The sequence below is a fragment of the Octopus sinensis genome, linkage group LG7 (genome assembly GCF_006345805.1).
Source record: "Octopus sinensis linkage group LG7, ASM634580v1, whole genome shotgun sequence".
In the NCBI taxonomy this organism is placed as follows: Eukaryota; Metazoa; Mollusca; class Cephalopoda; order Octopoda; family Octopodidae; genus Octopus; species Octopus sinensis.
In genome coordinates this window covers 108,629,923-108,645,224 of record NC_043003.1, presented here as the reverse complement: position 1 = coordinate 108,645,224, position 15,302 = coordinate 108,629,923, and the positions used below count along the sequence as shown (strand labels likewise).

Here is a 15,302-nt window from a genome sequence, read left to right as displayed (position 1 = left end):
TCTATCTATATATATATAAATTTGTTTAATCAATCTACTTTCAGTTCACTATTAGCAGAAGGTGGAGTCAGCCGTTTAGTATCGATAACCCAATCCGAGGGAGCTTTTCTAGAAAAAACAGTCAGATATTCAGCCATGGTAAGTTTGTGTCTTGATTCAACAAATGTCAATGTGATAAAATAACTCAAATGAAGCATGTTAATGTGTTATAATAAATAGCTTACATTTCAGGTAGAGTTATTCTAATTAGTTCCTTAAATATTGAGAACTGTGGTTCCTCTAATATTGCTTTGGCCACTATTGTTAGGAAGTTTACTTCCCAATCAGCTGAGTTTTTTTCTCTCATTCTCACTGTTTGGCCCCTTGGGCAAGTGTCTTCTTGTGTATCTCTGGGCTAGCCAAACCATAGTGAGTGGATGTGGTGTACAGAAACTAAAAGAAGCCCTAGTGTGTGTGTGTTTATGCTTTCTTGACATCATGTAATAGCTGTAAATAAGTCACCATCATACAAGTGGTATCATTCATTTGCAATCTTCCATTAAAACATGTTTGTTCATGTTACTTCACTTGGAAACTGGTGAGGATTGACAACAGGAAGGCCATCCAGCTACAGAAAAATCTGCCTCAATCAATTCTGTCTTACTGGCAAGCATTGAAAAGGAGGTGTTACAATAACAATAACAACAATAATGATGATGAGGATGATGATGATGATTGCCAGCTGGTCTCCCTCCAGAAAATTTGATGTTTTAGTCATGGCTTATGTTTTCTGCTTTTTACCATTCCTTGTTTTATACTGATAAGCACCAAAGATCAGTATGCTTTCAGTTAATCAATCTGGTTTCTATTCCAAATTTGGTATTATCTTCAAAAGATACGAACATCTCTTATCACCATTTACTATACTTTTAATTATTTTTCTTCCTATTATCCTCGGTATAGTTCTTAAAAAAGATTGTTATAATAAGAATAAATTGTCGACAAAATAATAGTGAATTTATTCTGCTTTAATATGCTTTGTTAAGTTTGACTGTGAATGTAATTTACTGTTGTAAAAGGACTTTGAAACATCAATGTTTCGACTTCACTGTATGTCTCATCAGTGAAAGCTTCCCTGCCCAGACTAATGAATCTGACAACAGCCTGAGCTCTTTATAGGAATCTACAAACAAATTATTTGTTGATGTCTGCTGATGTCTACCAAACTGATAATAATTCATGGGATGCATACAGAAAACAGAAATCTAAACAATAATGTATCTACTAAACCCACATATATTTATCTTTCATGTAATCGAAATGTTATTGCAATAGATATCCTAATTATTTGTCCAAACCAGCGTAGCTGCTTTGGAAGACAAATAGCTATGTTTAAGGTTGTCAAATTTCTACTATTTTAACCCTTTAGCATTGGATTACTTTGTCAAGTGTAATGCTTATTGATATACATAGTTTTGAATTAATCATACGTTATCTTGTGGTTTCAAGATTTCAATGATGTGATTGTTTATTTTTACGATTATATTGTAGAGTAGGTGTGAGATGTTGGATCTGGCCAGTTTGAACTTAAAAGAGGTAGAATATTTTGGCTGGATATGGCCAGTTTAAATGCTAATTAATGGGTTAAATGCTTAACAACTTAAACATGAATGGACAGATCTAACTTATATAAAGGAAGATTGAAAGCAAGCATTCAGTGTTCTTCAATTTTGTTTTACTTTTTGTTAACTGTTTTCCTTCGTTGTTAACTTTATATTTTTTATTCTTTTTTTATTCTTTTTTTTAGGTGCTTCACACTATGTGGCAGTTTAAAGAGCTTAGCGGAGAATATAGAAAACAGGGCTACACAGAAACTGATTTCAATACAAAAACTTCGACTTTCAGGTCTCTCCACTTGAATTTTTGCTATTTTATGTGTGTGTGTGTGTGTGTGTGTGTGTGTGTGTGTGCATATACACAGTTGAATGTGCATGTATGTGATTTAATTTCAAAATAAGTTAATTTGATCTGAGATTAAATTCTATGTTATAACAACTATAAGCTAATTTGGATCTCTTTATGCTGCTATTGCCATTCAGGAAAGAACTAATACCAAATCTCACAGTCTCATTCTTCTTTCCCTATTAAAAGTATGGTTGATGCAAATATGTTTCAGAAAAGACATAAGCAACTCTATTAGAAAGCATAAGTTTAGCAGTTGGGTGACAAAACATATAAGAGGATTAGAATGCATTGGTCTTCAGATTAAACTACAGATAGTGTAATCTACGTTTTTTTCTCTCCAATGCCAACCAACATTGGAAAATATTGCTTCATCAAGTAAAAAATATTTTTCATCATCATCGTTTAACATCCATTCTCCATGCTAGCATGGGTTGGACGGTTCGACCAGGGATCTGGGAGGCCAGAAGGCTGCATCAAGCTCCAGTCTGATCTAGCAGTGTTTCTACAGCTGGATGCCCTTCCTAACGCCAACCACTCTGAGAGTGTAGTGGGTGCTTATACGTGCCACCGGCACAGGTGCCAGGCGAGGCTGGGAACGGCCACGATCGGATTGGTGCTTTTTATGTGCCACCGGCATGGAAGCCAGTCAAGGCGGGCCTTTTAATTATTGAAATGGATTAAGCTATGTGCATTATTGAGGCATGAGCAAGGTATGTGCTTACTAGGTTGTCGGTAAATGTCTGATGACATTTCCCATGCTTGTTAGTGTCATGCTGTGGATCCTAAAGCACAAGTTTTGATGCTTTGCTTTCCTGGTCCCTCATGCAAAGATGTCATTCTCTGATCTTATTGGTCACTTTTGAAAAGTTTCCGTAGAGATCCTTGTGTATAGTAGCTATCTAAATTTTCCTTTGTTCAGTAAGTGTCCATGTTTCATGACCAAACTAAATCCCTGACTCCACATTTGCAAGGAACAGTCTGATTTTTGTTCCACTTGGTAGTCTTGACTTTCATATTTTCTTGAGTTTTTGACACATTGTCCAAGCTTGTGCTTTTCTGACTTTGATGTCAGCACTGGAACTGTTTGCCTATCTACCAAGATACTTGAAACGCTCAAGTAAATTCATCTTTGATCCATTCATTGCTTGCAGACCAAAATCTTTGGTTTGGTTGAAGGACATCTACACTGTTTTCTTCACATTTGTGTGAAGACCAAGTGTATGTCCATATTAGAAGTGAACCCAGGTCAATTTCTCTACAATATAACTGACTGCTGTGTATATGAGATTTTAACAAATATCATTTATCCATTCTGTAGGACCAGAAAAATGGAGAAAACCAATTCAAATAACAAAATTGTGAACAACACTCCAACAAGTACGCTGAATCGTCCAGTTTCTGGTCAAGGTTATGATGACAGCACATTGTCCCCAACACGGCCATTAACAAAGAACAGCGTTCCTGGCACTTACCCTCCCCGAGATAACCAAGATGCCAACATGGGCTGGCTGCCAAAAGGCAGTATCTGTGAAAATGGCAGTGGTGGTGGTGGCAGTGCTGGATCAGGTAATGCATGGCATTAATTTGGCCCTTTTTTTGTTGTAGTGTTTTTGCTTTGTAGTTTATCAGTTCATCTTAAAAGTTTTTCTTGTTTTTTTTATACCTTCTCGTCCTATCCATTTTTATGCACTATTTCAATGTTGTCTCTTTATCAAACTGTCTTCCTCTAAGTATATGTGTGTGTGTGAACCTATATATATATGTATGTATATATATGTATATATATATGTACGTTTATATATTTTATTGGCTAAACTGGCAAAATGACCATTCCGAAATATAACAATATATATATATGTATATATATATATGTGTATATATATATATGTATGTATGTATAAAGCTAAAACTTTATTCTCTCCAACGTCGCCGTGAGCGCTACATCATCTGCATGATGTGGAAAATATTCCATCAGCATTGCCCAAATGATGTTGGCATCACCTTTAAGGTACATCCAAGGCTTGGACCCCGTGCCATCCGCCCACAACAAAAATCGCACTCTCGTCTCATAACAACAATACAGCACACTTATTTTACCTCAATTGGCCCCGCTCTCTTTAACATTACACCAAAACACATTAAAACAGAAACAGACCCTATAGGGTTCAAGAAGTCTGTGGACAGATTCCTTCAAGAAATCCCGGATAAACCCCCTACACCCAGATATGTCTCTGTAAACAATAACTCTCTACTTGAGTGGAATATAGTGCCCAAATTCTGACTTGAAAGACTTCACCAGGTGGTGCTATTAAGTTAGACATGGCCTGTGCCTATAATGGCCGAAACCTATCAAAGTATATGTATGTATATTATATGTATATATATATATATATAATATATATATATATACAGATGGATGTATGTATATATATATATATATATATATATATTATGTATATGTATATATATATATATGTATGTATATATATATATGTATGCATGTATATATATGTATGTATATATATATATGTATGCATGTATATATATATATGTATGCATGTATATATATGTATGCATGTATATATATGTATGCATGTATATATATGTATGCATGTATATATATGTATGTACATATATATATATGTATGTACATATATATATGTATGTACATATATATATATGTTATGTACATATATATATATATACATATATATATATGTATGTATATAAATATGTATGTATGTATATTATATATATATATGTATATATATATATGTATATATATATGTATATATATATGTATATATATATGTATATATATATATGTATATATATAGTATATATATATGTATATATATATTATATATATATGTATATATATATGTATATATATGTATGTATTATATATGTATGTATATATATATGTATGTATATATATATGTATGTATATATATGTATGTATATATATATGTATATATATGTATGTATATATATGTATGTATATATAGTATGTATATATATGTATATGTATGTATATGTATATATATATGTATATGTATATGTATATGTATGTATATGTATATGTATGTATATGTATATATATATATGTATATATGTATATGTATATGTATGTATATATAATATATATGTATATGTATATATATATGTATATGTATATATATGTATATGTATATATATGTATATGTATTATATGTATATGTATATATGTATGTATATATATATATATGTATATATATATGTATATGTATATATATAATGTATATATATGTATGTATGTATATATATGTATGTATATATATATATGTATGTATATATATGTATATATATATATGCATGTATATATATGTATGTATATATATGTATATATATGTATTTAAATGGCGGTGCCCCAGCATGGCCACAACTCATAAGCTGAAACTAGAATCAATCAATCAATCATATGTATGTATGTATATGTATGTATATATATGTATGTATATGTATGTATGTATGTATATATATATAATAAAATTCGAGACAAAACCACTATTTTAAAATCAAACAAGGAAAGACTTAATCAATACATAAAATTTTAATATAAATTAAATAAACCGCCACTACAATTGTTTCCTGTCTGCTACTGACATTCTTCAGGTGGATTTTCGATCTTCTAATCAGTATCAAATTTGCGGTTTATTTAATTTATATTAAAATTTTATGTATTGATTAAGTCTTTCCTTGTTTGATTTTAAAATAGTGGTTTTGTCTCGAATTATATTATATAATATTTTACTATAAAATTGGATTTAACCCTAAATCTGATTTTTCCCTGTAATTTTGGATTCATTCCCTAATATTTATTATTATATATATATGTATGTATATATATGTATGTATATATATGTATGTATATATATATATATATGTATGTATGTATGTATATATATATGTATGTATATATATATGTATGTATGTATATATACACACACACATACACACGTAAAGTGAGAAAAAATATGAAAATTAATCATAGACAACATGTAGTACACAAGATCCAATCAAGGCCACTGTAATTGACTGAGGGTCAAGGCAAATTTGGTGTCTTAATGAACAGAATTCTGCACTTGCCCTCAGCATGCCTAATAACAAGTATACAAAATTAAATTAACTCATTAAAGTAAAACAAAGGAAATCTAGGACAAAGTTAAAGAAAGATTAAAATTTTATTATATATATTTATGTATTTAAAGTTTTAATTAGAAAAAAAAACTAGATCTCTACCTTCTTGGAATGCTTGCACTCAATGTGGAAAAGAGGTCAATGGTAGGAAGTTTGTATTATTATTTACGTAAACTGAGGGTGTACAAAAGATACAGTGTAATTATGTGTAGGTTGGCAATAGGACTTTACATGCAACAGGTGCACAGGAATATTTAGTCGTAAAAATGATATACAATCTTTCAGCTGCTCAGAAGGTTTGATAGAACATGACTTAATCAGTTGAGGAAGTGGGTGGGTGTCGCAAGAGCATGGTAACCTAAGTAAGGACTGGGTGGGAAAAGCTTAGAAAACTTTTGTCTGTTCGGTACAACATAGGGTATCTCTTTCTAAATGAAAGCTATTTGCATACAAAAACTGATATTGCATTGTAGTGAAACATGAGCCTTAAATATAGAGGATATGGGAAGGCAGGAATAAATGAAGTGGACATGCTCTGCTGGATGTGTAAGATGACTGCGCTTGATTGACAAAACACACATGAGCTGAAGGAGAAAATAGATATTAGAAGAATCAGTTGAAATGTTCAGGAAAGAAGCCTGCACCAGTACAAATATGCAAGGCATTGTGTGGGTGATAACTAGGTGAGAATGTGCATGACACACAATCCATGAAGGAGCCTGTAGAAGAGGAAGAAAGATGAATTCCAATCTCAAAGTGCTGGACCTCATGAAAGAGGAGATAATGATGGATTGTAAGGTGAGATGCTGTGTTGGAATAGGCCCAGGCAACCATGCCAATGTGAGAAATATTGATGAAAATGATAACGATGATTTATTTCAGAGGTGTCCTTGCTTGGTGCATGACTTGGTTGGAAACGAATCAAGTACATGGAAGAATAGTCATGTTGGCCATTTTAAAAAAACACACACGCATCTACTGTTATAGTCAGCTCTTGTTTTATTTCTTAATAGTATTGTACTTAATAGTATTGTAGTCTGTAAAATGTCAAAACAATGTGTCGTACATCTACAACCTGATCACTGTGTCACACAGCTGAATAGTGACAGTAATCTGGTCACAGATGTGTCACAAAATTATTTTTGTCACTTTATAAAGAAATATGAGTTAATGTAAGAGTATAGCTGTGTTTTTAAATGATTAACATAACTTTTCTTCAAAATAATATCTATAGATGTGTGTGTTTGAGTACATATATATCTTAAATGTTTTTATATTTTATTCAATTCCATCTCAGATGTTTAAGTTTGAGTGGATAAAAGAATTACAAATTCTCATGTTTCCTGCAAGGTCTTTCTTTGTAGTGACCCTGCTTGAAATGTTTGAATTTTTGTTTCAGCTCACCATACAAAGTTTTTTTTTTTATAATTGCAAACTCCTTTTGCTGTTCAATGACAGTTCCTGAAGAACTGCGAGGTTTTGTTCTCAGTTTTTGATTAGCTTTGATTGCAAGGAAACTATGGAACTCAATAAATGAAATAAAATAGCTAGCATGCAAAAGCACTGTTGAATGCCAAATAAATTTTCTTCTAAATTCATTTGGTCCTGTTGCATTACACTCTTGGGTGAAGATATTTAGTTCTGTATCCTGTAATCCTAGTTTACTGAAAATCAATCAAAAATCCATATTTCTCTGAACACTTTATACTTTCTGTGTGGATGTTGTTTATTACGGGTTGAATACCTTAAAAAGTTTTAATTTTATCTTTAAGACCTTTTGCTCTTATTTTGCCAAGAGAAATATTTCGTTAATCTCACCATCATGTGAATAATTTTAAAATATTTTCAAAGTGTGTGTGTGTTCAGTGTGTATAAAGCTTTTTTTTTTTTTGTTTTATACATAAAAATATAAACAAATGCAGTGAGTGTGCAGCTATTGTTTATCCAAGGTCTGCGTTGACCAAACAGATTGATAGTCAATAAATGTTCCAGCTGACCATCCCAGCTCTACATATATCAGGGATGAGAATGTCCAATGTATCTTCTTTCGTTACTTAAGAGAATAGATTGTAAATTGAGAGGAGATTGGCTTCTGTGTCTAGCAAATCAAATGACCATTTACAGGCTCCCCTCTTTGTACAAACATATTGTTCTTCATGCTAGTGTGCCTGACAACTCATTGGACTTTTTGAAACACTCAATAAAGAATTTAAATATCCAATGGCTATGTTCTTTGTTATACACCCATCATATTTGTTAGGTTATTAGCTTTCTGCTGAAGACCACTCCTCATTGAAATATTCTATACATTTTAAAAAAGCAGAGTAAATATTTATTTTATGATTGACCTCACAATGGACTCTGGGTCATGTTTGCGCAACACATCTTCAGGTACTGATTCTAACCTTTGACGATGTGTTTGTGAACACGAAACACTGTGCTCCTTGCAAGGTGGATAGATATTTGTCATTTCAATTTAATTATTTTTCAGTTTGTAAATAAATATATATATAAATATATATTTCTAAACTCTGTCTTGAGTGGATGTTTATTAAGGTAAAAGAAGTTGTGAGCTTTATTTAGTTACAGTGTAGATCTATTTTTTCCTTTGCATTTTATCTTTTGTCTTCTAGTGACAAGGGGAAGCATATCTCGTAGATATTTCAACGGTGAGTCTTTTGCCAAAAGAATGTTTGCTTACTGTGTGCCATCAATAATTTTTTTAAAAATCATATAATTACAATAAAATAAAGCCCATGGTTGTCTCATTCAACTTTTGCTTTGAATCAAATTGACTGATTGCTAAAAATCCTGCCAATATCCCTACCGGGTGGTAGTTCACCGAAGTTTGTTTGGCACTTGAAATTCATTAAAATATTATTATTATGATTATTATTATTATTATTATTATCATTATTGTGGGCATTATTGAAAGGTTTGAGGACGAAAGCAATTTCTCAACAATTTCAAGTACTCTTTGTTGAAAAAAAGACTGGTGGTGTTAGAGAGGCTACCATCAAATTTTATGGAAGGATTGGTATGACTAAATGGACCTGTTATGCAACTCTCAGTTGGTAGTAGGCACTCAGAGAAGGTGTTTACCTTTGTGTATGTTTCTTAATCAATAATCCACTATTGTGTGTAGGATAACCCTTACCTCAGCCACTCTTTTTGGTCATCTTTAATTCAGGGATCCTTTCATTTTGTTGCCATTGTTATCTATTTATTCATGTTTGTTGTTGTTATTGTTGGTCTTGTCTTTTTTTATTCAATTTAATTCTCTTCCAACTGAATTTCTCCACAACACACACTTCTCATTTTGTTCTTGTACTGACACCCCCCCCCCCCACTCCAATCACTTTTGGTTTTTGTAGCTTATAAATGAAAGAGAATGCAGAATAATGCTTTTCCTTATTACAAATTGCATTCTAAGATCAAATTCTGCCAAGGTTTATTTTCGATTTTTTAAAAAATTTATTTATTTTGTAGAAATAGCAGTAATACACTGGTGTTAGTTACTGAAACTTTTTTGCATGCCTAGTAAAAATTATTGATGCTGTAGCTATGGCAACTGTCTTTGTTGCTCTTATTTTAAGCATCAAGTCAAATATTGTCCTTGTTTATATAAGTAACAGCTTCTTTATTTTGCCATTTCTTGGATGTTTGGCACTCGTTTCTTTGTAGAAAATGGTCTGATAGCTATATGCTGAAACACAGACACAAGATGATAAAATGATTTTAGTGTCCAGAAATATTTCATACACAGTTGAATCTATTTACATATATAGTTTGGTACAATCACATTGTCTTGAGGTTTATAGCCTCTTTGCAATCCTGGCATTTCCTTCCATGATTTCACTGTCTCATATATCTCTTCTCTGATGATTTCACTGTCTCATATATCTCTTCTCTGATGCATTTTATAATGTTTTAGGCTCCATTGTGTGTGTATACACACACACACACACACACATAATGTGGAGTTTCACATATTCCATGTTTTTTACATATTGTTTATGTATTGATACATGCATATAGATAGATATAATCTCAACATTCTTTTCTTATATATGCAAACGCTTATTTTGGTTAGTGTTTTTTTCTCCCCCTTTTTACACACACACACACACACACACACACACACATTGCTTTTATCATACAGTTCATGTCACCTTATATTGATTATCAGAGTGACTGTCTGGCAACTTTTGTGAGGTTTGGGGACTTTTTCCCTTTTTACTCAGAAAATCATTTTTCTTTATCAGGTATGATGTCATCTTGGCTGTCAGCTTTCTTCTTCTCAGCAGTTCAGCCTTGAAATTAATTTTCTTTCTGACTTTTTCTCAGTACATGGTTACATGTTGCCAATAGTGATACTGGAACCTATTTGTTTCTTTTACCTAACCGTCATTGTTCGTTGGTCTTAATCCTATTCTTTTTACCTTCTCTCTCACTATCCTCTTTTTGGTAATCTTCTAATTATGATGCATTTTCACAGCAAATGGAGCCATCATGTGGTATTTCATAAGATACGTGTGTATACATACACACACACACACACACCTATATGTTATGCTCATTCCTGGTCCTGGTTAGCTACATATCCATGCACACAACTAGCTCTGTCTGTTTGTCTGTCCATCTGTCTTGTTATTCTTCTCACTGCAAATCTTAAGCAAATCTTAATAGTTAGGATTCAAATCTGTTTCAGCAGAACACTACGTCTCTGTTTTCCTTCTGACTGTAGAACTGGTCTAAGGAATTCCATTCCCCACCTTATCTCCCTTCAGTCATTTTTTTTTCTTCTTCTTAGCCAATTTGTCTGTTCTCAGAGGCAACCATAAGAATATTAAATTTAGGGTTTTTTTTTTTTCTCAATACAAAAAGAACATTTTTGCTCACAATTGATTTTTATTTGCCTTATGCTTTCCTTGGATTCACTTCCCAACATCTTTTTCCCTTTCTCCCCTCTGTGTGCGAGTTACAAAAATATTGTAAGCAAGGTTATGCCAGTTTGTCAACCAATTAGCTTAGCTGCCCTTTAGCTTTTAATGCAAGCTTAAAACATACATATTACAAACACACTGCTATTCATTTTAAATTTGCTCCCTTTTGTACTTCCTTTTTTTATTATTATCATTATTATTATTAAGTCTTAAAATCTCTCATTTTTCCTCCCTCTTTTTGCATGACTATTTTTCTTGCTTCTAACTACTTAAATTTACTGTCAATCTCTTGCTGCACATTTTGATGCTACTTCCCCCCCCCCTTCATCCCTTGCATATCCTCATCACTTTGTCTATCTTAATAACCACGTTTTCTCTGATTGTGTGTTGCTTCTTATGCTCGGGTTTCATCGAATTGATCCTTTGTTTGTCTTTCTTGATACAGATTACATATAAACTCTCTGTGTGTGTTCAATTCATTATTTTCTTACAAATACTCTGCAAAATACGTGTGAGTGTGTGTACTTATAGAGTATTAAAAGAATGTAAGGTATTTCTGCTATTGTGAGAGAGGGAAATATGTGTGTATATTTCAGTATATATACACATTAAGTAACTATTATTCTTAGTGATCTTGCAGAAGCACACCTTTATCCATATTTACCTGGTTTTTGATGTTTTTCTAACCCACCTCCACCACCACTTTAAAAACATAATAGACATCACTACAGAGCAATCCTGATGCTTCTTTCATATGGATCATACATTCTCTCCAAAATTTGGCCAACAAATGGTGTGAATTGATCTTTGTAAATAGAAACAGATTGGACTTGACCCTTTTGATACCATCCTGCCTCCTGTTCTATTATAAAACTTCCCATTTTAAAGTGACCTGAATCAAACCGCCCCTAATTCTATGTTATAAACTTCCTGTTTCAAAGCACTCTAAATTAAAACCTATCAAAAATTCTTGCTAATTTATGTTCCACACACACACACACACACACACTAAGCTTTACATTTTAGCATTGAAACAGGCCATATCCTGCCTATTTTATTTTTTGAACGACATTGTAGGATAGGTCTGAGGGGCCAGATTTGTCCAGTTTGAAAACAAACTGCCTCATCATCAGAATCTTGAAATCACAAGATAAAGTCATGATCAATTCAAAACAGTGTGAATAAATAAGCGTTCCATTTAACAGAATAACCTGAACTTTAAAGGTTTAATAATGAATGACAGTTCTTTTACTAAATTCTTCACTATTTTTCGAAATTAATTGCAACAAAGGCACTGTACGTCCAATAGAAATCTGACAAAAAGGTCAATTACAGCATAAAGGGAGCGTCAAAAGTTGATTGTAGAGATGTGTTACTAATTGTCAGAAAGTTGCAGCTTCTAGGAACTGTGTAGGGGTGGGATGGCCGGTGGGGATAATTGAAGTGTGACTTCAATTTTTTAACCAATTTTTTTTTTTTTTGTAGGGTTGTTTTTACTTATCGTTTGCAGTGTGTATTTATTGTATATGTAATGTTTATTTCTTATGCTGCTATTTGAATTTTTATCTTTTGTGTGTTTTTGTTGCTTTTGTTTTTTTAAAAGTTTCTGATTGGTATGTTGACTCGAAAATATTACCTGACAACTGCATGGTTGATTGGCTCAATACACATTGAAGCCTCTCCAATGATGCTGAAAGTGTTTGGGCCTCTCTCTCTCTCTCTTTTTTTGTTAGAGGATATTAAATGTAATTATCATCGTTGATAATGTTTGAGAGGTTATCTTAACTTAGATTTTGCTTCAGTATTTGGTCGTAAGTTATATGAGACTGGTGTATGAGATTATGATTGCACTAAACTAAACAATCTTGGTTACTTCTGTTTTACTTGTTACTGTTCTGGTTAAGTCCTCCTCTACCCAACCCGGTTTTGATGAAACAAACCTATTATCAGATATTTTCCAGCCTTGACTATCTCATCTTTTTATTTCCAAGGAGAGATTTATGCTCAGCATTGCATGCAAAAACGGAGAGATAAAATTCTCAAGACATTGCTCCAGCAGACCAGTGACTGAAACCAATCAAAGAATAATTTATACAAAACTGCTTACAGCAATGAACTAACTCTAGACATTGGAGGAGAATTGATTGACTTGGTTCTTGTTATTGTTGTTTACATCCAGCTCAGCCCTAGTCAAGTGGACTTCTAATCAAAGGACTTTTTATTTTTTTGTCTGGTAGTTTGCAAGTAGATCCAACTTACCTGTGTACCTTTCTTCTTAAGATTTTGTGGTGGGACACTCAGAGTTACAGTGACGTAGATATGTATTCTAGTTTTTTTTTATCTTGTTTGTATCATTTTTGGTAGCAGCAAACACTTTGAGATCGATGGAGTGGGGGCTTGTTCAGACATCATCTCTGAACCAATTGACAAATAGTCAGTAGGTTGCTAATTAACTCTTTCATTACTGTATTTATTTTGAGATGCTCTGTGTTTCTTTCAATTATTTTAAATATAACAAAGAATTTAGTAAAATAACTTTATCATTCAGCTAGTGTTAGGAACATAAATTGTGACTAAGGTTTGGTGGAAGATTTTAATTCAAAACTTATGAAAACAAGACATTTGTACTCAGAACCAGAGCCAGTTTCAGGTGGGTTGGTAACAAAAGGGTTAAAGAAAAACTTGCTGATGTCCTATTTCTGTAAGTTCATGAGATACTTTGACATTAAAGTTGTATTGAACTGTTGTTAGTTAGCTGCTATTAGTTGTTGCATAACTTTAGTCAAGGTTGCAGAAACAGGAAACATCTGATTGAACAATATTTTATGGTTATTTCTAGTCATGGTGTGCCTTCACTGAAAGTAGATCTACCAGAAACTGGTGTGTTTTATTGTTTTTTAAGTTTACTAGATACATTGATGTTAAAGCTGTAAAGAGCAGCTGTCACAGTTAGCTGCATTTAGTTGCTCTGTAACTTTGGTCAAGGCTGTAGAAACAGGAAACAGTTGATCAAGTGGTGTATTATTGATATTTCTAGTTGTGGTCATGAAGCCTTCGTTGATACAGTAGTAGATCTACTAAAGACTGGATTGAACCCAATTATATAATGGAGCATATCTTCCAAAAATATAGCCTTTAAAATACTGATGTACATAACATTTAGAATGTGTATACAAGCATGAAACGACACTAGCTGTAATATTTTGTTTCTGAAATTTTTCTTAGACTTGCTCCACTCCACCCTTGACATTTGACCCAACTATGTGTTTTGTAACTTACAAGTCCCTTTGAGAAGTTTCTCTGAGACAAAATATTATAGCTAGCACCATTCTACAATTTTATATGTATTACAAATGTTACACATATTAATTTAATTCAATTCTAGCCCAGTTAGCTTTCACACAAATCAGTGAATTGTTTTTTTGTTTTTTTTCTTTACTGATGTCATTATCAGAACTGGCATTTTTTGGTTTAGTTCTTGAGTGTTAATTACTGATGAGTGAAGACCGGATTAGTTCAAAACAATGTCTGATGATCCACTGATGACATTCTGAGTGAGCTGTGTTTTGTAACATGCTCACACCTCTCATTGTGAATTTCTCTGAGACGAAATATTGCAGCTAGCATTGTTCTATATTTGTACGTACATTGTTACATGCACAATTATTTTAATCAAATGCAGTGTTAAGTGTGTGTATTGATTTAATATTGTCTTTATTTCAAAGATTATCTAGAGTTTCAGAGATTTCATTTCAATTTTGAAATGTTCAAACAACTAGCGAGTTCTGGAAAAGTTCTTTAATTTTTTTGTTTTAGTTGTTAACTGTTGCAGAGGAGAGTGTTACAAAATCTTTTATCAGTTCCTTTTTTGTTGAGTTATGCAAGATATCTGCAGTTGATACTTGGATGCAGGGCAGATCACTAGGGTCATGAATTTAAATGCCTTTGCTTGTAGAATAAGAGTACACTGGGGATGGTAAGTCTCTTCATATATATATATATATATATATATATATATATATGAAACTAGAAGTGCACAAAGCAAAGTGTACAATTGTATTTAACAAGCTCATGCGCACTATTATGTGAAAAGACATTTGCCATGGATTGCTTAGGGAAAGAAATTCTCCTTATAAACACCACTGGGCCATGAATGATGTCATCATACCTTAGGACATGTGTTTCTGCATTGTTACACTTCTTCAGATAGAGACATTGTATCCATCATTCACA

The 15,302-nt window shown here is 32.6% G+C and overlaps 1 protein-coding gene across 7 annotated transcripts in view; it reads left to right on the top strand.

Moving 5' to 3' along the window:
• LOC115214162 (armadillo repeat protein deleted in velo-cardio-facial syndrome) overlaps window positions 1-15,302 on the top strand; it is a 403,200-nt gene that overhangs the window by 354,833 nt on the left and 33,065 nt on the right. For all 7 annotated transcript variants that reach the window (XR_005000208.1, XR_005000209.1, XM_029783240.2 and 4 more), the window contains 3 exons: window positions 45-138; window positions 1,787-1,884; window positions 3,263-3,510. Coding sequence is in view for 5 of the 7 variants with exons in the window: in XM_029783240.2 (XP_029639100.1) it covers window positions 45-138; window positions 1,787-1,884; window positions 3,263-3,510 (440 nt within the window). In the remaining 2 variants the exon portion in view is untranslated. The remainder of the gene's footprint in view (window positions 1-44; window positions 139-1,786; window positions 1,885-3,262; window positions 3,511-15,302) is intronic.